This window comes from Trichomonas vaginalis, chromosome V (genome assembly GCF_026262505.1).
Source record: "Trichomonas vaginalis G3 chromosome V, whole genome shotgun sequence".
NCBI lineage: Eukaryota > Parabasalia > Trichomonadida > Trichomonadidae > Trichomonas > Trichomonas vaginalis.
The window spans coordinates 32588577-32613170 of record NC_067207.1 but is presented as its reverse complement, the minus strand read 5'-3'; the positions used below and the strand labels follow the sequence as shown (position 1 = coordinate 32613170).

The 24594-nt window shown below is 36.3% G+C and overlaps 8 protein-coding genes across 8 annotated transcripts, besides 2 other annotated features; 4 read left to right on the top strand and 4 right to left on the bottom strand.

Moving 5' to 3' along the window:
• Positions 1–819: 819 nt before the first annotated feature.
• On the bottom strand, positions 820–1683 carry TVAGG3_0444690 (bacterial SH3 domain-like protein; the record flags this gene model as incomplete). The annotated part of the gene is made up of 1 exon (XM_001320693.1): positions 820–1683. The coding sequence occupies one exon, from the start codon at positions 1681–1683 to the stop codon at positions 820–822; it is 864 nt and encodes a 287-aa protein (XP_001320728.1).
• Positions 1684–2557: 874 nt separating this feature from the next.
• Positions 2558–19854: a mobile genetic element.
• On the top strand, positions 13083–13394 carry TVAGG3_0444670 (uncharacterized protein; the record flags this gene model as incomplete). Its single annotated transcript, XM_051234350.1, has 1 exon — positions 13083–13394. A coding segment is annotated over one exon (312 nt), but the record flags the coding sequence as incomplete, so codon positions are not given.
• TVAGG3_0444660 (uncharacterized protein) lies at positions 13540–13707 on the bottom strand (the record flags this gene model as incomplete). The annotated part of the gene is made up of 1 exon (XM_051234349.1): positions 13540–13707. One exon carries the CDS (start codon positions 13705–13707, stop codon positions 13540–13542), a length of 168 nt encoding a protein of 55 aa, XP_051104079.1.
• Positions 13731–13937, top strand: TVAGG3_0444650 (uncharacterized protein; the record flags this gene model as incomplete). The annotated part of the gene is made up of 1 exon (XM_051234348.1): positions 13731–13937. One exon carries the CDS (start codon positions 13731–13733, stop codon positions 13935–13937), a length of 207 nt encoding a protein of 68 aa, XP_051104078.1.
• On the bottom strand, positions 13995–14501 carry TVAGG3_0444640 (uncharacterized protein; the record flags this gene model as incomplete). Its single annotated transcript, XM_051234347.1, has 1 exon — positions 13995–14501. One exon carries the CDS (start codon positions 14499–14501, stop codon positions 13995–13997), a length of 507 nt encoding a protein of 168 aa, XP_051104077.1.
• On the top strand, positions 14811–15209 carry TVAGG3_0444630 (uncharacterized protein; the record flags this gene model as incomplete). The annotated part of the gene is made up of 1 exon (XM_051234346.1): positions 14811–15209. One exon carries the CDS (start codon positions 14811–14813, stop codon positions 15207–15209), a length of 399 nt encoding a protein of 132 aa, XP_051104076.1.
• TVAGG3_0444620 (uncharacterized protein) lies at positions 17132–17506 on the top strand (the record flags this gene model as incomplete). Its single annotated transcript, XM_051234345.1, has 1 exon — positions 17132–17506. The coding sequence occupies one exon, from the start codon at positions 17132–17134 to the stop codon at positions 17504–17506; it is 375 nt and encodes a 124-aa protein (XP_051104075.1).
• Positions 19855–20227: 373 nt separating the features above from the next.
• On the bottom strand, positions 20228–22707 carry TVAGG3_0444600 (uncharacterized protein; the record flags this gene model as incomplete). Its single annotated transcript, XM_051234344.1, has 1 exon — positions 20228–22707. A coding segment is annotated over one exon (2480 nt), but the record flags the coding sequence as incomplete, so codon positions are not given.
• Positions 22708–22801: 94 nt separating this feature from the next.
• Positions 22802–24594: part of a mobile genetic element that runs on past the window's edge.

Sequence of the window (24594 nt, the reverse complement as noted above, 5' to 3'; positions counted from 1 at the left end):
AGTGGTGATTCATTCGATTTTATATCTTTAAAATACAATCTCTATATCAAATTTCGAAATTAATTGCAAATTAAAACATAATGCATCTACAATGTAACAATCAACATCTAATTTTATTAAATTAAGATCGATATATTCTGCATTGAAAGATTTCTTTGCTCAATAAACAAAATTTCAAGAAATTTGGAAAGAGAATTTTTGTTTCACATCATCATCAATAAGATCAAAAGGCAAAAATCTTCAAATCAATTCACATTTTCTTCTTTTTAAGATATTTTTAAAGAAAATTTCACAATATTCAAAAGAATTTAATAAATACTGAATACAAAGAAGAAGAATTAAAATATTGACGCCAGAGATATTTTAATTACACGCAATCAGATTAATGAATATCATATTTCATTTTTTAATTTCGATATAACTATAAATTTTTATTCCTAGGATAAATATCCACTGATAAAACACCATTAATGCCACAATTTTCTCTAATACAGCAATAAAATAAAGAGAATGTCTGAAATTGGAAAGCTAAAGATAAAATTTGTCGAGTGACTTTCTCTCATTTAGTGAAAAAAATAATGCAATAAATTATTAGCTCTTTAATTATTCAAAATTTTAGAAATCAAAAAGATAAAATATATTTTCCAGGACTTTTCGGAATTTTGAGCCTAAAACAGTCCGAAGAAATATCAAAATCTGCAATAGCTTTCAACGATTAACTCGATGTTAACAGAACCTTAAAATATATCAACGATTTCAGAAAGTTTTTTTTTTGATTTCACAAAGATGAATTTTTTTATAAAATACTTTTTGCTTTTTTTAGTAAGCGTATATGATTTTCTGAACGTGGTCGTTATAGGAGACATAGCCCTCATAACCCGGATCATATTCGATACCGCCATTCTTGTTTCCAACCACGAAATGGCTTTCAACTCTTGGATTCCTGCATTGGAGAATTTCTTTCTCGTTTCCATTAACTGGAGCGTATCTTCCACCAATGCGGCATGATTTGGCACCTGTTAGTGGAATAATTGCATACCAGCTATTGATGTAGCATCCAGCAGACATCCAGCCTCTGCTGACGGCCAAGTTATAGTTGGCATTGCATCCATCGATGTAGTTGACTCCGCCAAGCCAGCAGAGTGACATGAATGCACATCCCCAGTTTCTGATGTTTTGGTTGAACCTGGCGTCGTACTGTTTGATGACTGGGCCTGATGGAGTTGGTCCAGAGCCACCAGGTACGAGGGAAACGAAATCGGCGCAGACCCATCCTTGGTCTACTTTGTACCAATTTGAGGAAACATCATAAATTGTAATAATTGCGCCCTTTCCGAGTCCGCCAACTCTTCCGTAGTTTGTTCCTGGGCCAGCACGAATGTTGAGGCCAATATCAGCGTCAACTTTGCCTCTAACATGGAGTAAATCTGCATGAACAAAACCTGTTTGTCCGTTTCTGTCGATTTGCCACCAATCGTTTTGATGTCCTGTGACTGTTAATTGGGTTCCATCACCAGCAACTCCAAGAATTGAAGCACTTGTGCTTGGAGCAGATCTAATATTTGCGCCGAGGCCTCCGGCAAAAACTACGCCAGTTCCCGCACCATTTGTTTGAGGAACCATCATGCGGCGATGCCTATGAGCCCTCTTAGCCGAGGCAACGGCAAACAGGATGCCTAACATTTTTTTGAATCTCGAATTGAATAAAACCTCCACTTTTGAGACTGATGTATCAGATCGTCTAATTTTTTCATAGTTTTAAAATAGACAATCATAATAGTGTTAAATTATTTGATAACATTCTCAATTTTATTAAACAAATCTGTTCAAAAATTTTCATTTGAATACCTCGATTATTTTTCATTTAAACCGATTATGTCATTTGACGTCAGATAATCCTGATTTAAGTAAGCATATTATATCTCCATCAGATTAGCATAATATTCAAGCTTTTGTTTTTTAAGGTTATTTAGTTGGCAAGAAAATGGGTTAGGAATAAGAATGGAACAAGTTGAGCAACCAAGCTACTATCCTCATTATTTACTTTTTATTGCTTATCACGTAATGATATGGAAAACACAAAATATTTACATTTAATTTAAAATTCATAATAATAAATTAATTAACTTTCCACAGTTTTTAAATATATATACAAGCCAAAGAAACAAAATGATTTCAATCGTAATTAATATTTTTTCGAATAATTTATTGAAAAAAATATTCCACTTTTCTTGTTTGATACCACGATTCAATTTAAGAGATACAGCTCATATACGCATGATCATTAAAAATTTCTAACTACTTGATCATAATAATGATTTTTTTTTATTTGTTAATTATATGAACCAATAATGTATAATTCTCTCTTTTTCTGTGCGTATAACCAAGTTATGCATATGCTTTTAAACAAAAGCATTTCCTTAAATTTTCGAATTCAAAGATCCAAAACTTAAGTACAGTATACATTGTGCGTCGCCTGTAGCCTACAGCTACAGTCACCGACACAATGAAAAAAGTGACAGAAAACTGACACCATACGGGCGCGCATATGTACGCATATATGTGTAAAAATAAACGTTCATATGTAAACTAACCTTTATTCACTAGCAGGGGCTGATAAATCATAATCGTCGAGAAGTACGATAGGTGGTCCCACCTGTTTAATCTGTATGGAGAGGCAAACGTGACGTAAGAAGCATAACACTGGTTTCTCAGTATATTTAATAGACTCTGCTGTTGGCTTAACTGTAAGCTTATATGTAATAGGTGAATTAGATAACTGACCCTGTTGGAATGTATAATCAGTTTCGCAAGGGAATCCACATAGGTAATGACCTAAGTCATTTGACTCGATTCCAAATTGAGGGACTGATGTGGTTGTGATAGACCTCATGACATCATAGTTGAAGCCAACAGTATCGTTATTATTGTTAGTGGCATTTGCCTGCATCTCATAGAAGATTGGATCATTAGATGCTTGAGCCTCAGCGGGTATGTTACCATATGCTCCACAGTTCAATTGAATTTGTTCAAACAATGGATTTTCATAGGTAGTGTTATAATTAGGTGTTTTCTTAAATAGTGTATAAATGGTGTTCACATATAATGGAGTAAATGCTGCCGTGAATGTACAAGGAGTTCCTTCACCTTTAGCCATTGAACCATCCATAGTAATGCAGTCAATTCTTTTGATTGGGAAGTTTAGAGTCTTTGCCGAATATCTTGTCACCAAATCACTATAGATGTTAGGGTCCAAAGAGAATGAGTTACAGTATGTAATCATTTCAAAGAAGTTTGCATTCTTCTTAGTGAACTTAATAAACTTGGTACCAAATGATATCGTACTCTTATCGGCATTCCAAGTTACAGTATCAATAACTTTGATACCTTCATAGATAGGAGTGAAGTGATTAGTGATTGGAATATAGCTTGTAACATTGGCTTGCATGTTCGGTAATGGTAGAATATCCTGATAACTTAATGGTGTCCAAACCATACCAGCAATACTGAACTTAACCTTAAGTTGTAAGTTACCAGCAAACGCTGGAAGGAATCTAATGTTATTAAGTATTAGGAATCTTCTTAGGTCAATCTTGATTGGTATGTGGAACTTTAATGTAGTTGCACCACTAATTGGTTTATTGAACTCAATAATCTGTCCAGAACGAACTGTATCACATCTATTGAAAACATCTTTATGTCTAGCCTTACTAAATACATCAACTTTCTTAATAGCTTCTGTTGTAGATGCAGTAGAAGTAATGTAACCTTCTTCTCTAGCATTATCTTGTGTATAAACACTTTTACCATTAGCGATTAATTGATATGATTCAACAGCATAGAATGAATCAATGTATCCCAACCAAATTGCTGGAAGATGTGCACATGATTTGCCACCAGCATATTTAGTATCAATTGCTTTAATTGCTGTAACATTTGATCCTGTAGGAGCTGTCTCAACAGCTCTTTCTTTATATACTTCACCATCATATTTAGGAACTTTTTCATCAGCTGGTTCAGTTTCTGTTGTAATTATGCACTCACCATCGACATAACCACTAATGAACGTATTATATAAGTCAATCATGTTCTCACCAGGTGGTGATATGTTAAATGTAATATAACCGTTATCAATAGTATTTGTCGGCATAGCTGGCACTTTTGTTGGGACATATCTATGGTTAGTATCTCCAATAGGAACTGCCCCATCAACTTGATCGAAATAATATCTTACTTGTCTGATGGAATCAGCAATACTGTATGTATTGAGGTTATCGTTCAACATCTTTCTCAGCTATAAAAAATTTACAATCTTCTTATTCTTGGGATTATTCGTCTTATTTGTGGCTGAGGTTTAGGAGGTTCTGGTTCAGGCTCTGGTTCATCATCGAAGTGTATTCTTTTCTCTTCCATTGATTGAACATATTCTTGATTCTCTTTAGTTTCCTTCTCACGTTCAATTGGGTCCATGTTTGGTTCATTAACTACACTGTTACGTTCTAATATCTTTGTCATCATCTCTAACAACATTTTATTAGTATATGCTTGTTCTTCTTCTTTCTTCTCATCAACTTTAGGAGCTTCTTGAACAACAGGAGCTGGGGCAGGAGCTGGTGAATTCAATGGTGCCTTTCTCTTTCTAACTTGAACTGAACCATTCTTCATATGACAAACATAATATAATGGATGTTGTATTCCTTTAGCTTCATTCAATATGATTGATTGCTTTTCACTTGGTGAAAGTTTTGACGTCATTTCTATCCTAATAAAATTTTTTACTCCTAACAAAATGACTGAGAATACTTTCGACAGAGAAGCACTCAAGAATGAACTTCGTGAAGAAATACTTAATGAACTCAAACCAAAAGAACAAACACAAGAAGAGAAACCAGCTAAACCAAAGCGTAAACTCACAGAGAAACAATTAGCTGCATTAGCAGCTGGACGCGCAAAGAATCCACGAATGATTGCAAAGAAATTGAGAGAAGAGGAAGAAGCTAAGAAAAATAATAAGTAAGTGTTTAGAACTTTAACTTACGTTCAAAAGATGACTTCGTTGAAATAGTGAAGTCCTTATTTTTGTTGAAGCATGGTTTCGAACCAATGCACAAGTCAAAGGTTATCTCATCACCTTCATAAAGAGATTTGTACAATTCCACGATGCTATATTTTTCCCCAACTTTCTCAGGGAAGAACAAACCTTTCTTCTCGTCATAATGTACTTGTATCGCATCTGGGAACATTTGGTTTGCAGTAAGTGCAATTACGTCCTGTGTGATTCCCTTCATTCGACAGTGGAAAGCAATTTCCTTGAGGTCATTGGTTAATTCGTCGAGGTAAGTCTTCTTTCCAACGAATATAGATCTTTGTGCCTTAGACATATGTCCTGCAGTAATCTCTGCAAAGTCTGAATGAAATTGACCCAGTGCTTTTCCAATGAGTTCTCTGTTATACCTTCTCTTGTATTCTTCTGCTAACTTATCTAAGTCCTTCTCATACAAGTGTAAACTATCTGTATCCTGATAGAACAACTTCAAGCCCAAATCTTCTGCTGTGAAGAATACTTCATTCATGATTCGTTTGGACATAGAAAGGATTGAAACACCTAATGGACAATAGTTAAAGTGACGAACGATAGGTTTAAATGACTTTACACATGAAAGTTCGGAATCGGGGATGAACTCTATTGTCTGTATGTCATTATAGTTCTTAATGATATAGTCAGTGAGCTTATTGTCCTTGATGAAACGAATCTTTTTGTCAATGGGCTTTAATATCGTCTTACCATAGATACTGTTCAAAAGAAGTTTGATGATCTCTTGTATCGGATTACCTTCCTTCTTATACTTAGCACGTAATTCGAAGAGCTTCTTAACTTCATTCCTTATTGTCATGTCCCTTTTTTCCATCATAATAGTATCCATCAATGACTTTGCATGAGATCTCTTGGAACTTGATCAGATCTTGAAGCGTAATGTGGTCTACGAACATCTTGCAGCATGTATTGGAACTTCTGGCAACATGTAAGTCAGGGTTGATGTCAGGATTGACGACAATCAATGGGAATGCTGAGTTCTTACCGATCGACAAGATCTCGATCTGACAGTAAAATCCTGAGATGAACTTTTCCTTTGTTGGTTCAGCTTGGTCATCATCAAAGAGATGCTCCAACAAGTATTCACTGCTCTTCATCTCTTCTGTCATAACTTTTGGAATTCCTTCTAAACAGTAAAGTCTAGCAATTGCTGATGGATACAATGATACAGCATCGAAGTCAGTGATGAGTTCTCCTTCATTGTATTGCTTCTTGTTCTCAGCTAGCATGCATCTTCCTCCTTGAATACACTTGGAAATATATTCACGAGGTTTTCCTGCAAGATCAAAGAGATTACCGTTCTTCCAATATACTCTCTTCTCAAAGAGTTTGTTTGAGATAGAACTTATTGAAACATAATCATAAGCATCTATTTCAAACTCAGTCATGAGGTCATTGCGGAACTTAAGAAAGCCATCTCGTAAAATGCGTACATCTTGACCGCAATAGAATGACGAATAAACTTCCATGTCAAAGTGTTCATCATCAATCTTGCAATCTTCAATCTTCTCAATGTTCTCATTAAAAGCTTCAATATCTTTGACATGATTCATGGCATCATCGATGTTACCAACTTTAGTTGTATTAACTAACTCTTCCGTGTAGTAATTATATGGGAAAACTTCTTTTTCACCACTAGTGAGGTGAAACATTTCAGGGAATCTTTCCAACTTAGTTGAGATGATTGCATAAGAGTCTTTGAAGCAGAGAAGTTTTCCTTTGTACTTTCCTTGTATCTGCATCGTTTGTGAACCTTTGATGATTGGAGTTCCTGTAATCTCTTCTAACTGAGACATGAGAAAAGTGACATCGTACGATAAGTTGTGGAAATAAACTAAACTCTTATCTGGTAAAGCTTCGAGGAATTTTGACGCACAGTCACTTCCCCAAATTGATGTATAACCATCATCGTCATCTTCCATGAAACAAATGTTGTATGCTTTGTGAATGTTTCCATCAGTTGATGCTTCGAAGTCAGCAAAGAAAACATGTTCTCTTGGGAACTTCATGTCTTTCTTCGTCTCTGAACTCCAATCTTTCTTCATCCTTGCGCAATAACGCTCATTGTATGTGAGGTCAATCATTTCTTCAAGGTTCTCATTATACATCGTTGTGAAGTATGTGCAAAGTTCTCCTGTTCTAATTGGTTCGAAATAATTGTTAGCAAACAAGAGTTCAATGACTTTTGCAAGTGGTGTAACTAACTTTGAGTTAATTGCATACCTTGTTTCATATCTTCTGTTAACTAACATCTTCTTCTCTAAAGTCCAATCCTTGCACAACTTACAAACATCTTCATAGTTCTTGATGAACATTGAACTTATTGGAAGCTTTTCGTTCAACATGTAGTGGTCATACATTAATAAAAGTTCTACTGTCATCTTTGGTTCTTCATCTGGTTCATAAGTATATGAATGATTTGAATACTTCTCGTTGTATTTGATGACATGGAACCTTATTCCTGTTTCTTTGGCAATAACCTTAATCTTTGACATTGGAAAATCTTTGACACGAATGATTTCCCTCATATGATTAATTGTTGCTTCGTCAACACCAGCTTGAATACAAGCGTAGATGAAACATGAATCTTTCATCATCTTCTTTGCTGTCTCTGCATTAAGTTCGTTGAAGATCTGATACCTCTCTAAGTTAATAGGTAATTTGCATGTCCATGTCCAAAGCTGACCATTACGTGACCTGTTTCTCTTCTTTGAATGGTTTTGTTTGATGATCTTGAGTGCGATCTTTTCTTGACCTGCTGCTCTCATCGTATCTAACATAACTTGTTCTTCAGCTGTGAGTTTATATGGTGTGTACGTTCCTTTTCTCAAAGCAGAAGCATCAACATCTGAATAAGCTGTATAGTCAAAGATCTCGATCTTCCTTAACGAAGGAATACTACAAAGGAAGAAGTCATAGTTTGATTCAAGGACTTTAGATGCTAATTCTTGTACTTCTGCTATTGGAGCTTCATTAAGTAACTGATGAACTAATGATCCCATTGTATTGATGTTCAAATGACGCAAAATGTTTCTCTTCTCATCAAAGTCGTAATAGAATGTCCACTTCTGTTTGAAAAGGTCTATCTGTCCAATGAACTTTGCCATAACTCTTGGAAACATCTTGTTGAAGTAATCTTTTCCTCTTGGACTGTATTGGTCAATGTTAAACATAATGAATCTTTCTCCTGCTTTAGTTATTGGGTCTAACCATTTCTCATCAGGAAGTTTTTGACCATTAATGTTCTTAACAACGTAAAAGGCATTCTGTATTTCTTTGTATGCTAATTCGCTCTCATCAATCTTTGGTGGAGGGTCTGAGTATATTGGTTGCATCTCCATTAACGCTCTATTATGAGATCTCTGATCGTGATCTAAAGCAACTGGGGAATTTGAAGCTGGAACATTCATGATACCATTGTAGTCATCATAGAAGCTCTTAGCATTCTTGAAAATATCTGCTACACTTCCTGTACCTCCTTGATTCTTAATTGCCAGAGCTAATTTATTGGTAATGTCTTTAGCTTTCTTAGGCATTTTGATCCCAAACATATCAAGCATACCTTTCTTATCTTCTGGTGAAAGGTTATTAACTAATCCTTTTATAGCATTGAGCATGTTGGTCTTTTATAACCGATAAAAAAATATACGTTATTTTTTTTTAATCGTCATCGTAATCATAATCGTACGAAGATTCTGTATCATCATCACTGACATCATTGGTTTCTCTAACTTCTGGCTTATCTGGTTTAATCTCTATCACCATAAACATTGGTGACAATAATCGAACAGGCTGATCTTGGAAGTCAACTAAGGTAAACGTAACATTAGTTAGTTCCCATGGAAATGCATCTATCCATGGTGAGGATTCCTTACATATAAGTGGTTTACCAGATATCCAGAACTCATTGATGTTATAACATGTAGATCTGTACATGATCTTTCTTCGATCATCAACTTGGTCAATATTATTGAACCCAGAGATGACAGACATTGATGAACGAAGGTATAACTGATACCCGAAGTTGAGCATAGGTGGTTTTGGCATTTGTAGATAATAATTATGTACAATAGGTAGTTCTATTCCATATGCACCTAAAATAAGATTTGCTCTATGTGAAGCATCTTTTAAATAGACTTTATGTCCTTTGTCCTGTGACGTAAATATAAGTTGATTCGTAGCACTCAGTGAAACTGTTACATTATGTTGACCTTTTTTCTTGTTATAATAATCAAACTGTTTTGTTACAATCTCTTGTAGTTTTGATACAATAGTATCCATATCAAATGAAAGAGCTGACTTAAATGTACACACCTTTTCTTCTCCATCTTCGTCTAACTGTAAGACAAAATAATCTGTTTCGTCACAAACAATAAAGTTCGCCATAGTACTGACACTTTTTACTCTCATCTTTATCTTACTTGGATGCCCCATGTTAGGATCTGCTTGAAACTGTATTGTCCCGTAGTTATTAGGATCAGTCGATTGTAGATAATACATCATTTTTATATGTAGTAAAAGAATGAGTGTTGTTCCATATGCATATGAATGTTATAAGTCTAGCGTACTTCAATATAAAGAATATACTCTCAGAATTACTGATAATGCTTTAGTCATACATAAAGAAGGTGCTGATGAAGACATTACCATCGGTCCTGGTATATTACCTATCGAGCAACCAGATGGTACAATTGTTGAAACAGACTTAAATCAATACCTTCAAGCGTTACAGAATCGTGTGACAAAAGTAGAGAATAATTACTTAGATGCTCCATTCTTCACAACTGATAGAGATTATATGTTTTCATGTATGGCGAGTAATGGTTTGCAAGAAACTCGTGAGGTAAATATTAATGAAGCATTAGAGACTATAATATATCATGTTAAACGGTTATTATCGATTGACCATGGAGTTCATTTTGACCCAAGGTCTACACTGTTCAATATACCAATGATTGAAAACAGTCAATTAACATTTAAAGAAGATACATTGTATAATGCTTTAAACGCAGCATTTGCTTATATATTAGGTCATGAACAAGTACAAAATAGTGGTATTGCAATATACTTAGATAAAGTTATGTTAAAGAAACCATTGACATTCACAGAAGATGGTCCAAAAGCAACTGGTATTGTTGGTGATGGAACATTATTGACGAAAGAATACTTAGCAAGTCATGTCGGAGAATTTTTCTCCACTAATGATAGCATCAGTACAACACCAGAAGTTATTTTATTGAAGAAACCAATCACATTTGATGTTAAAGGAAAGACAAAAGCAACTGGTATAGCTGCGATGGAGTTCTTCTGACTAAGGAATACTTGAAGAAAAATATCAATGACTTCGTTGAAATTGTCAAAGATAAAGAATCTGGTCTTAAGTTCAACCCTTTATCATTCATCTTTGCCATAGCAAACGCCGGTGCTACTGCAGCCTCATGGATATCACTCCAGAGTCAAATAAATGCTCTTTGGGCTTTTGTTGAAAGTCAAGAAGGTATAGATACTGTTCTTGACACTCTGGGTAATCTTGGTCCAAATCATAAAGGAGGTTTTGTGGATGGAATAAAAAATTTAGTTGAAAAGACTAAAACAAGTTTCCAGAAGATAACTCATATAGAAAGATTCAGAAATGAAGGTTATATGGAACTTGAGAGTTTTGATGTGACTGGACCTTTGGAACCAATTCCAATGCCACGTGATGCTAATGATGAAGAAGAGAAAGATCCTGGACCAAAAACAATCATTTCTACGTTAAGTACTTTGTACCCTGATTTTGTGACCTTAGTGAAAGTTGCTAATACATCAAGAAAGAACAATAATATTAATATGTCTGGTACTGATGACCTTACTGATTATCTTTATCTCATTCTTGCTGAATTAGCGAAGAAAGTTGAGGAGAACAAAAATAATGGAGGAAGAACTGCACTTAAGATTGCAGACAAAGCTGACAAAAGTTATGTTGACGAAGAGATACGTAAAGTTGCATCTAAAGAATATACTTTATCACAGTCTGTCATACTTAAGACAATCAAAGGTCCAGAGAAAGATATGTACCCAGGTGATGGTACAACAGTTAAAGTTAATGAAAGAGTTTCATTCCCATCTGGTATTGATACAAAAGAAGTATATATTAATGGTGAAAACATCAATACAACATTGTTTCCTTTGAAAAATAATGAGTTCACTGAACCTTTGACAGCAATTCGTTCAAGAGAAGACAAACCTGTTATAATCAATAAAATAGGAGCTGATAATGACCAACCAGTTCAAATCAAGAAAATAAGAGCTGATGACATTATCTTGAACTATACTTTAGGTTCAAGTGCTCCACAAGAAGATCCAAGCACTAGCGTAAAAGATACTCTTAACAGTTTAGATAGTAAATGTACGAACATTGAAGGTCATGCCAGAAACTTCGAAGTATATGAACTACCAGCAATGTTAGATAAGAAAGCTGACAAGAACCATGTTCATTATATAAGTTCAGATGAACAGATTATAACGGACTACCACGGATATTTAACACAGGGTGAAAAAGTGAATACGAAAAATGTTAATGAAAGAAGATATAAATTCATTCGTGCTAAAGGTTATGACATACACTGTACTGTACAGTATGACACAGGTATAGCACCACAATCATTTGGTTATAACGCTGAAATTTATGCTTCATACTTCTTTGTTAACGGTGTATTAGTTGAGCCAAGATTTAGGTTGAGAGTTAAGGCAAAAATAACCGTTGAAGATGCTATTAAAAGTAAAGCTGACAAAGATGAACTTGACGCAACGAACAAAGTTTTGAAATCTCATAAACACAATATCTCCGACATAAATTCACTTCAAACTTCTTTAGACAACAAAGCAGACAAAACTTATGTTAATGAACAGATCTCAAAGATCTCTAATGCATCTGTAAACAATGGAATACCTGAAAGCATTACAGTTAGCTTTGGTAATAATGATATGGGTAAAGTTGCAATATTTATAAATTATAACATTGGTCCATCAGAAAAAGGTCCAAGTTACTATACATTGAGTCATGGTAAATCTATTGAACTTGTGTTCCACAAAAAAGATGGAACAAACTTAACTATTCATCCTGGAGATAACGTTTTGAGTTTATTTGAACGATGTCACCACAGTAGATTATACTTATAGACCTTCTAACATGTTTGACATGATGTATCCAATTGGTTCTATATTTACATCAATGAGCTCAACAAGCCCGCAAACCCTTTATGGAGGTGTTTGGCAACCGATTGTTGATCAGTTTCTTTACTGTTCTAACTCATCAATGGACTTTGGTGGTTCAAAGACTATCAGAGTTGAAAACCTTCCACCACACTCCCATAGGTTCAGTGCAACAACATCTACTAATGGAGAGCATTCACATTCAATGACAAAAAGAGGTTATACAAATCTTGCAGCAGGTTCTGATAGACAAGGTATGAATAGATATGATATCACAGATGACCCTAGAGATGTTAGTACAGGTATTTTCTGCGGATCTGCAGGAAACCATACTCACACAGTAGCTGGAATCACAGATGCAACAGGAAAAGGTCAAGACTTCTTACCACCATTTATGACTGTATTCGCTTGGTTCAGAGCTGCTTAACTCAAGATCACGATCACAAACTGTTTCTCAGTATGAATGAGTAGCTCTATTTTTACATCATTACTGAAGTATTTCTTTTCTTCATCAATGACAGAAAGAATGTTTTCATCATCTTTTAAAGATCTTACCAAAGTTAGATCTTCATCAGAAAATCTCAAAGAAAGACTCATTTATGCACTAATAAAAATATAGCTAATTATTTTTTTATCTGAACTTTTTATCGGGTATATAAAGATGTCTGAACATCATATAAAGTTCTTTAAGATCCAACAGTTTGTAGATGAAGTGAAGAAGCAAAATAAAACAGCAAAGAGACTACTTATATGCTTACCACAAACATTATGTCAAGGAAAGTATGGTTATAGTGCAAGTCCGATCATGATCTTTGTCGATAAGCAGAAATACACAAATGAAGGTTTAGCTAATTTACTCAAGTTTGAAAAGATAGCTATAAACATTCCTGACCATTTCTCAGCGAGAATAAACCTTGACAAGACTAAAAGTTATTGTTTATATGTAGATCTCACGAAATCAACAAAGAGTAAAGACAAAGAATATAACCCAGTTGAACTTAAGACAATGGGTAAGAACTTACTCAAAGCTGCTATCAAACCTGTCGAAGAGATCGACATTGAGGATGAAGCAGAAGAAATAGATGTAGATCCTGAAGTGTTATAAACGATAAAGTTTATTTTTGGAGGAAGATGGTGTCAGACCATTTGATCTGGCATGCTTGTTCTAGGTAATTGCAGAAACCTGGAAAGATTGTTATTGGTCTGAGTTTCATACCTGGTCTCTCATCTCTCCATTGAAGCAAGTAAATTTACATGAAGAGTTCGTCTGGATTCTCAGGCTTTGGTACACACTGATCGAAGATCTGTATGACCTCTTCATGACCGTACTCCCTCTGGTCAGACATGAGTGTTCTGAAGAACTTTTGCATCTTCGGACCAGGTTTAGCATCTATGCAACGAGTGGGTCTCATTGACATTTTTGTCACTTTTATTTGGTCGAATGGAAGGATTCGAGTTCATGCCACTTGACAGCAAAGAAGGTGCAGAAGAGGTTGTTGTTGCTGCATTCTATGCGAGCTCACACGTTGACGCATTCCGAACTTACCAGGATGACCTCGAAAAAGAAGGTCGAAAGCTTGGAAAGATCCAAATGTTGCTTGAGTTCTTCCGTGGAAACCTTGCACAGAAGTATGAGAAGAAAGAATAAACAACTAATTATTACTGAGCTTAGCTCATAAATGTAAGTTTTTACTCTGATCAGATCTTAGATCTCGTCGGGACAAGCGGAAAGGATAAAGTCCATGAGCTGGACTTTTGTCTTAGTGAGCGGTACTGCGGTCATGAGTAGTTCGCGCTTGTTTGAGCCACTTGGAACGCGACCCTTCCAATTCCTCATAGATCTCAAGGCAGAGATCGTGAAGAACTCAAGGACAAAGAGTCTTTGAGACTTGGTAAGGAATCCCTCATCATCTCTTTCATCCTGGAGGGTCTTTGTGGATGCAGTGGACTTGATCTCGTCTTCCTCGATCGGATCATTCTCATAATCTTCATCACCCTTCTTCCTAAACGTCATCTGCTCTCTCTTGTAGTCGTTCCTGAGAGCATTGAGTCCAGCTTCAAGATCTTGTGAGTTCTTTGCAGGTTTGTTGAAAGTTTTCTTTTCCTGCATTTGCTGTATAAGCTGGGTTTGCTGTTGCATCATCTGCATCATCATTGCCATCATATCTGGTGTTGGTGATGCTGGAGCTGGTGTTGTACCGTCTTGGGACATTTGGTCGTCGGTTATGTCTTTACAAAAGATTGCTTTACAAAAGCTTGCTTTACAAAAGCTTGCTTTACAAAAGACGTCTTGACAAAAGCTTGCTTTACAAAAGATTGCTTTACAAAAGCTTGCTTTACAATAGCATTTTCTCACAAAATTGAATACTTTTGCTTGACAAAAGCTTGCTTTACAAAAGATTGCTTTACAAAAGACGTCTTGACAAAAGCTTGCTTTACAAAAGATTGCTTTACAAAAGCTTGCTTTACAAAAGACAGCTTTACAAAAGACAGCTTTACAAAAGACAGCTTTACAAAAGCCATGACTGATCTTCATCCAATTTGTTTAATCGAACTTAATGAAGTAGTTTCTGCATATCTCCTGCATGTATTTGGAAACGAGAAGAGAAGACAACTCACCAAGGTTTCCAGACGCCAGATCCAAAGACTTGAAGCAACTGCAGGAGTAATCCTTAGCTTTGAAGAAGGATTAACCAATAAGAAAGATGTCATTGACTCCAAGCGTGAAAGCCTTGCTGCTTTCTTACGCAAACACCCATGGGTCGATGTTGATCTCCAAACTCCTTACCAAGGACTCGTTGAAACCTTCACGACCTACAGACAGCTCCTTGACAGACCTGAGCAGAACCTTCTGGTCGAACGTGATGGCACATTAAACCCTACAGACCAGCAGGTTGAGAAAGAAGAAGCTCAAGAGTAAAAATTGACATTTTACTTTTGACATTTTTTCATGAGTGTTCACGTTAAGATCAATGATGAAAACATGACTTCATGGGAAGATATCATTGATGACATAGAGAATGACCTTGATGAAAACATGATGGGAGCTCAAACGTCAGTTAAGGTCAAACTTGGTGAAGTTCAAGAAAAGATCTCCGAGATCAATGCAAAAATATCTGCTCTTACAGAGGTTGACGTTTATTACAGAAGCTTGGAGAGAACTTTAAGCAAACTTGAACGTCAGAACCAAAGTCTCATAGTTGTGCTCCAGAAACTCAGTCTCATGCGTAAAGCATATAATGACTACCTACATGTAAGAGACTTACCTTCTTATTCTACTCCAGATCTCGACTTTTCCGATATAAGTCCAATCCTTATTGATACAACACTTACGATAGCAGGGATGCTTCCTACATATCCAGAATATGATAACTTACCTCAGCTCTTCGAGTATCTCAAGAAAAAGTTCATGATCTTATTATGCGAGACCATGAAAAGACGTCAAAATACCAGAACAGAACGAGAACAGAGCTTACTAATAGACTTATTATATAATACTAAAGAAATAAAGGAGTTTTTATTCTAACTTTGGTATTTTTGGGAAGAACTGATCTGGATCATATTTGTCAACCACAGGTTTTGGTATCAAAAGTCTCTCTGGTTCTTGGACGGCTGGTACTGGAAATGGTTCCTTTGGTTTCCTAGCTTTTGGGAGATCTAAAAATTTTCTTGGTCTCTTTCTTTTGTGTAAGTGTTGTCCATTTTTATCGACAACGAATGTGAGCTTTCCGTCGTCAAAGATGAATGTCGTCGCTTCTTCAGTTCCCTCATCAACTATTATCTTCTTGATCTTTCTCTTCTCCATTAACAGAAAAAGTGACATATATTACTTCATTATTTTTCTGAGTGTTAGGATTAATTAAACCTCTATCTATAACATGCTTTCTCATAGGAAATTTCTCTCCATATCTTTTTGTCAATATCTCTATAAGTTCTTCTGTATAAGATTTATCACTACTGAAGTAAATAGATGGATAATTAAGGACATCAAAGGTTTCTACAGTATCTTTAAGAGTCCATTCATCTCCATACTGTATAGAATAAGTATGGAAGTATGGAGGATCACATATAAAGAAAACATTGGGAAGATCTTTATACTCATTGAAGAGTATTCTCCAATCTTTATGAACAATAGTTAAACCTTCAAGATAGTCATCTATGTTTTCACCAAATAAGTTAGTATATCTGAGGTATAACACTTTCTTCATTAATGTGTCAAGATCATAGTATTTGTATGCTCCAGAATAGAGAAGACGTGAACATAATGTATCCCAGTCTATGTATGGAGCTTTACTTATAACTTCTCTGACGATCTCTTTCTGATCAGTAGGAATTTTCTCATCTGGCTTAACATTTATTCTCTCCTTAAGTTCCTTAAGTATTTCATTCGTGTCATGAATGTGTTTCAGTCTATCAACGTAGTTATCATAGTCGTTAGCTATGATCGTTGCTTTTGGGAACATAATATGCAACAGATGAGAGATATAGAGAGAACCACCAAATAGGTCAACGAAGACATAATCCCCTTTGATGTCTTTGAGTATGTCGATAAGATCTTTCCTGATCTTCGACTTATTACCTATGAAAGGTAAAGGAGGTTTGGTAAAAATCATTTATATGGTAATAAAAATAAGTGTTTACTTGAGACAATAACCTCTGTTGAGTTTGTAGAACAAGATCAGAAGTACGATCAAGTTCAAAACAACACAAATGGCTAGGATTGCGTTACCAACAATCTTTGTCTTTTCCCAGCAAGACTTCTTCTTTGGTTCATGTGCTGCTTCGACATCACTGTATGGCTCGGACATTAACTTAAAAAGTGTCATGACCACTTCATTTTTGATGAAGTCAACAGCTTATGTCCACTTCCTCCCACAAGCACTTGAGGGACAAGAGAAGGTCATCATTGACTACCTTCAAGCCACTGAGAAGCTCCAAAAGCTTCAAGATCTCCGCGAAGAGTTCAAGTCCCGCTTGAAACAGGAGAACTTACTGCAGGAGTACATGCTCATCCTTTATACACTCATTGATGGCTCCCATTTACCATCAGAGTACACTGCAGTTCTTGATGCACTCAAAGATCTTCGCGAACACCAGCCGATCGGTAAAGAAGCCTTCGAGCTCACCATTGAGCAAGCCATCTTCGCCAAGCACAATGCAAAGAAGCAGATGCTCGAAGCTCTTGACAAGATCAAAAAGTACGTCGAAAAGTACTAAAAATAATTACTTGAGTAAACGATAAGTTTTATTCATTGTTTCTCTTTTCAAGATATTCTTTCATCTTGACGTTATATTTTCCTAACTCATACAAGAACGTGTAGTATGAAACTTCAACCTCACGATGCTTTTCATACCATTTCATTATGAACATGGTAAGAATTGCTTCTTCGGGATTTGAGAAGGGATCTTCTTCACCAAATACGTTGTGATGAACTCTCATTGCTTTACCTACAGATATTGGTTCATCTTCCTCAGCAATTAGGTCAAAGAACCTTTGTAGTCTTTGGCTCATTGGAAATGTCACTTTTCGGTTAAACGATCACATACTTAAGACATAAATTATACCTACTTATTAACTCAGTATATTGTGCATTATATGCATACTTAAACTCTTGAGCAATATTGTTCTCATCAATGATTCTGATCTGAGCTATTTTTGAGAAAGGTGGTGGAATACCACAACATGTGATGTCTGGGTCCAGTAGGTCTATTTCACACTTGAACCCAGTCATTCTGTGAACAACTTCTTCCAAGTCTGGCTTAGGTAGTAAGATCTGATCTTTGCTCACTAAGTTAGAAAAGAGCTCTTTGTCTTGGTCTAGAAGTATCTTCTGGTATATACTAAGTAAATACTCTTCTACACCAATCCTCGATGAAGTCTCCACAGATCTCGATGAGGTCAGGTTGGAAGTTAATGGACTTAAAGGAGGAGGATACATTGGTGCTTCTGAGTTCGTAGTTGTTTCCTCTTTTTTTATCTCTGTTGGAGCATCACTTACTGTACCAGATGGATAGTTCTTTATCACAATGTTATTAGTTGTTCTTGAATCAACATTGCTTGTTGGTTCAATTGGAAGATTAGCTGCACCATAAAGAATTGACTTCGATCTCATTTGTTATGAGTAAAAATTGTTTTATTCTCATATAAATGACGAACATTAACCCAGAGAACAACACAGAATATACTGCAACAGGAGTTGTTTACAATGATCTAGATCAGATCGTCCAACTCAAAGCCCCAAGAGGAAGGAATTTAATAAGACAACCTCCACCAAAGATATATGTTGATGATGGTAGTAATGGGTTCAACTTAGTGTATCATTACTCATATCCTCAATATGCAAAAATTGGGTCTACCCCAAACGTGACAAACCATTATATGAACCTTTATGATGAAGCAAGGTTTCATGCACCAACGAAGAAAGAACCTGATGCATCAAGATTACATGAATTCGCAGACCATGATGGTTATAGCGATTACTCAATGCCTGTAAGACTTTAACGTTAATAAAAAAATGACTGTTGGTAAACAAGAAAAAACTTTAATACAAGAGGATTTGATGCTACCAATATATTCAACTGATATGGGAGCTTATCAATTCGATACATTTGAGAATCCTGGTGGAACACCACCATATTTTCTTTTGTTCATCAATGTAAACAGTAGAAAAGGTTATGCGTTCCCAATGAGTGAAAAGAACTCAAACAATGTTCTAAGTGCAATGCAGAAGTTCATTTCACAAGCTACAGGTGAAATGAAGCCTACAATACTTACTAGTGATGAAGACCCAGCTTATACGACACAAAATGTTCGAGATCTGTTGGTCAGTCATAACATTGAGCACATGACGACACAGAAATACAATCATAACATACTAGGTATTATTAATAGGTTCTGTAGAACTATTAGAACTATGTTACATATGAAGTTAAACCTCAAAGAAGGTGATAAAACACCACCTTTCACTGCAGATACAATGAGACAAATTATTAATGACTACAACACTGAATATCATTCAAGCACACAACAAAAGCCTGATGATTTCACAGAAAAGGATAATGAGGAATATATAAAGAAGCAAAGATTGAAAGAAGAGTATGTCAGAAAAAATAACCTTTATAACTTAAGACCTGGTCAAAAAGTTCAAGTCATAGTTGAACCAAGAACATGGGGTAAAGGTAACCAACAAAGAAGACATCTTGATCCTTCTTATTATACAGTTGATTCAGTTGATACAAGTGCATACTTGTTAAGAGCAAAAGATGGAAGTGTTGCAAGATATCCACGTTATCAGATATGGACAAAAATAGAGCATGGATTAAAGCAAGGAGAAACTTTAGATCAAGGAAGACACGGTGCTGTTAAAAGTATTGATGGTCATGAACTTGTCGGTAATGATGTAAAGTATGATGTTACGTTTGAGAACGAAAATACAGGAAAAGTGACAGGTAGAGGTATGCGTGAAGGTAATCCAAACAGGTTGTCACAAATGGAAGTACAGTATTGGAGGAAAAATATTAATGAAGGTCATGTTAAAGATATGCCTAGTTTTCTTGAGAAGTATCGTGGGTTTCGAGTTTAGCTTGTAAGTCCTTTATTTTTGTTTCATACAATGAGATCTTCCTTCTGATCTGTTCATCATTGAGAGGTTGCTTGACTTTACGGAACTGTACACGTCCGTCTTTCATTGTATGTACATAATATCCATCAGGAACCTTACCATCTTTTATATATTCAGTTAACCACTTTTGTTTAGTTGATGCTTTAATGACTTGACTCATTTCTTACTGGATAAATTTTTATGTTTTTTATCTTTTGACGATTTTTTCTTATCCTTATCTTTCTTCTTGTCCTTGTCCTTCTTTGATTTATCCTTCTTCTTGTCCTTGTCCTTCTTGGACTTCTCTGCTGCAGGTGGTGTTGGATTCTGTTTGACTTTAGCACTTGGGTCAGGACCTTGTCTTTGAGACTTAGATATAGATTGTTTAGGAGCTGCTGCTTGTTTAGTTGCTTCAGCTTGTTGTTTAGCTAATTCAGCAGCTTGTTTATCATTCTCTTCTATTTCCTTTGCACCAGTTGCGACTTCATTCTTGAACTTTTGGAGATTCTCAGCAGCATCCATTACCTTATTCGCTCCTTTAAACAATCCATAAAATTTCTGCCATGGTGATACTGAAGGTATATTTCCACCAATTGCTGGAGGAACTGATGCTTCAGGAGTTGGAGATGGTGTTTTGTCTGAATTGAGATGCTTTTCTGCTTCAAGAACTTGTGTAGTATTTTTCTCCAGGTATGCTTTTGCAACCTCCTTAACTTCTGGACGTTCATTATTTACATCCTGTCTTGGTGTTGATGTTTCAGTAGCGTTTTCCTGAGTTACATTAACAACAGGTTGCTCAACTGCTGAAACATTAGCTGCTTCAGTAATGTTATGAGTAGTTGAAACATTTCCTGATATACCTTCTCCTGTTGGAACTCTTGGAGCAATTGTTGTGATGTTCGCCATTGCAGGAGTTGGAGTAGGAGTGTCATCAATCTTTCTGTCAGCTTTCGTCGTTTGCGTTGTAGTATTTGTTGTTTCATTACCATATTTTGATCTTAGTCTGGTAAGCTCTAACTTCATATGTTCTTCAGGATATGCATACTTATTATATTCACCCTTAATATTCTTTTTCCATTCATCGTATTTATCTTCTGCTGATTTCTTAATTGATGCTAGTCCGTTTACAGCCAATTCATCAGTACCGTTATCAGTAGTCTGGTTATATAAAAGATTAGCAGCTGATCTAATTGTGTAATCCGTAAGATTACCAAAACGCTCTATTGTACCTAATGTTGTGTTCTTCAGTTCCTTTCCAATTCCTTGTGCAGCATCTTTGACTAAATCAGCACCCCATGCACCAAATTGTCTCACAGGAGCCGCTATTGATGGTGAAGGAGATGGAGATGGCGATGGAGTTGGTGATGGTGAAGGAGATGGAGATGGTGAAGGAGATGGAGTTGGCGATGGTGTTGCTGCTTTCGCCTTTCTATCAGCTTCTTCCTTAGCCTTTCTATCTGCTTCTTCTTTCGCCTTTCTATCTGCTTCTTCCTTAGCCTTACGAGCTTTTTCTTTCTTCTTAAGTTCCTCTAGTTCTTTACGTTCAGCTTCTTCTTTCGCCTTTCGTTCAGCTTCTTCCTTAGCCTTACGAGCTTTTTCTTTCTTCTTAAGCTCCTCTAGTTCTTTACGTTCAGCTTCTTCTTTCGCCTTTCGTTCAGCTTCTTCCTTAGCCTTTCTATCTGCTTCTTCTTTCGCCTTTCTATCTGCTTCTTCCTTAGCCTTACGAGCTTTTTCTTTCTTCTTAAGTTCCTCTAGTTCTTTACGTTCAGCTTCTTCTTTCGCCTTTCGTTCAGCTTCTTCCTTAGCCTTACGAGCTTTTTCTTTCTTCTTAAGCTCCTCTAGTTCTTTACGTTCAGCTTCTTCTTTCGCCTTTCGTTCAGCTTCTTCCTTAGCCTTTCTATCTGCTTCTTCTTTCGCCTTTCTATCTGCTTCTTCCTTAGCCTTACGAGCTTTTTCTTTCTTCTTAAGTTCCTCTAGTTCTTTACGTTCAGCTTCTTCTTTCGCCTTTCGTTCAGCTTCTTCCTTAGCCTTACGAGCTTTTTCTTTCTTCTTAAGCTCCTCTAGTTCTTTACGTTCAGCTTCTTCTTTCGCCTTTCGTTCAGCTTCTTCCTTAGCCTTACGAGCTTTTTCTTTCTTCTTAAGCTCCTCTAGTTCTTTACGTTCAGCTTCTTCTTTCGCCTTTCGTTCAGCTTCTTCCTTAGCCTTACGAGCTTTTTCTTTCTTCTTAAGCTCCTCTAGTTCTTTACGTTCAGCTTCTTCTTTCGCCTTTCGTTCAGCTTCTTCCTTAGCCTTACGAGCTTTTTCTTCATAATATTTTGTATACTTATCATCAGCCCAATTACCAAGTGATTTGGCACCTGTTAGTATTCCATTTGCGGTTGATGTTGCTGTTCTTCCGAGCCATCCCCCTACCGCTGAAGCACCATTGCCAATAGCACTACCAGCATTTAAAATTCCACGACCAATCCATATCCCTGGTTTTGCCTTTGTATTAAGAGTAAGAAATTCTTCCTTCCTATCTTCAGGTGTAGGATTTGTAACAGTTCTTACAGTATCAACAACAGTGTCAACACTGGTTCCAATAGCACTACCAACAGCTGTTGCACCAGTTAGAATACCATGGGTAACTAAATCAGTAGCTCTTGAGACAACATTATCACTCGAGGCTTTCTCTGCTGGATAGTTTGATCCTTTGTAAGTTCCTGGACCACCTCTATTTGAAGCTTCTCCTTCAACTATTTTCTTCTCTTCTTGTGCTTGTTCTCTGGCAACACTCAATGCACGTTCTTGTCTTTGAATGTTGTCTTTCTTTAACATGTAACCACCAAGTGTCTGTGGTGGTGTGTTTTTATCTAGTGCAGCATCAATTGCAGCCTTTTCTTTTCGCTTTTCTTCGTCTAACCAATTTTGAATAGATTCTGCATCAGTTGGTTCAGCTGGAGTTGGAGACGGTGTTGGAGCTTTAGTTGGTGTTGGAGACGGTGTCGGAGCTTTAGTCGGAGTTGGAGATGGAGTAGGTGCTTTTGTAGGTGTCGGTGATGGAGTTGGAGATGGAGTTGGAGGTACTGTTGGTTCTGGAGTTGGTTCAACAGTCGGTGAAGGTGTTGGCCCTTTGTGATTCTTGGAGTTGGCTCTGGTGTTCTAATAGGGGAAGCAGTTGGTGTATTAGCTCTTTTAAGAACCTGTGATCTTTCCGCTTGATTTGAATCAGATACTGGGTTAGTTGTACTAGGATGTGATACAGGAGTTATTTTTGGTGTAGGTGTTGGTTTATTTAATGTTATACCATGACTACTCGACATTGGTGGAGGACCTGCGTGAGCAGTTGGTGTCAGAGTTGGCGTTGGAGCTACTGTAGGAGTTGGCGTTGGAGCTACTGTTGGTTCAGGAGTGGGAGTTGGTGTTGGAGCTACTGTAGGAGTAGGTGTAGGAGTTGGTGTTGGAGTCGACATTTGTTTTAACCTCTCATTATACCAATTCTCCAAATAATAAGCCTCACCCATTAAGTTACTCTGTCTTTGTTTTATAGAAAATTCACCTAACAGTAATTCATCATGAATCATTTTCTGCAGCTTTGTCGTGTTTTCTACTTCCTTTATTAGAACGCTCGATGTATTCGCCAATCCTCTATATTCCTTAATCATCTTATCTAGTTTGTTCATATTTGGTACTTCCTTTTTCTTCTCAGCGTTAATCTCATTAGATCGTTTCTCCAATTCTTCAACTACTTTGTAAAGCTTATTTATCTTGACATGTGATTCCTTTACTTCTCCAGTCCTTGGATCCTTAGGTTCCTTGTATTTAGCTAATTTCGTCTCTATATATCTTCGTTTAGCGTCATATCCAGGATCACTGGTTCGTAAAGGATGCGAAGGTGGACGAAAATAAGGTATGTAGAAATCTGGATCATCATTAATAGAAGAACGTGCTTTAAAGTTACGAACCGCGTCTGTAAAAGGGTCTCTACCACGTGCTGTATATGTTGATGTAATCAAAAAGCCTTCTCTTCTCATTGGGAAATTAATACGACCTTTTTGAACATATTCTTTCTCAAAGTATTGCCTAGCATTGTAATCAAAAGCAAGATCATTATATATATCGCGCAAAAAATCAAATGTATGCTGCTTGAACTTTTGATCGCTAATTATGGTACGAATTATCGGACGTTCATTCTCCCATTTCTTAACTCGTTCATCAATGAGTTTCCTCTCTTGTTCACTCATTTAAACCTCATAAAAATATATTATCTGCGTATAGTGCCACTAATAGCATTAATCCATGGCATGTCTGATAGTACACGTACTGACTGAACTAATGGCTTATGATTGTTCCAAATAGCTCCTCCAATGTATGCGTTATACTTATTGTTGTCAATAGTTTGTTGAGGTTGAACTATAGGTGTTTCAACAGGCTTGTCTCTACTGAAGTCACCACCAAGAGCTTTATTGAATGCTTTAAGATTCTTCGTTAATGCATTATCTTCACCTAATGTAGTTTTTGCAATTCTTTCACCAAGACTACCGATAACACCACCGACTTGACCAACTTGAGGGAAAAGTTTGTTAGCAATGTTAAATCCAGCACCTATTACAAGACCAGGATTTTTTTTCACCATACCCCATCCAGCTTTAACATAATCGCCAAAACCCATTTATTTCTTCTTAAAATAATGTCATCTTTTGTTGCTTAACTTCTTTAAAGTCC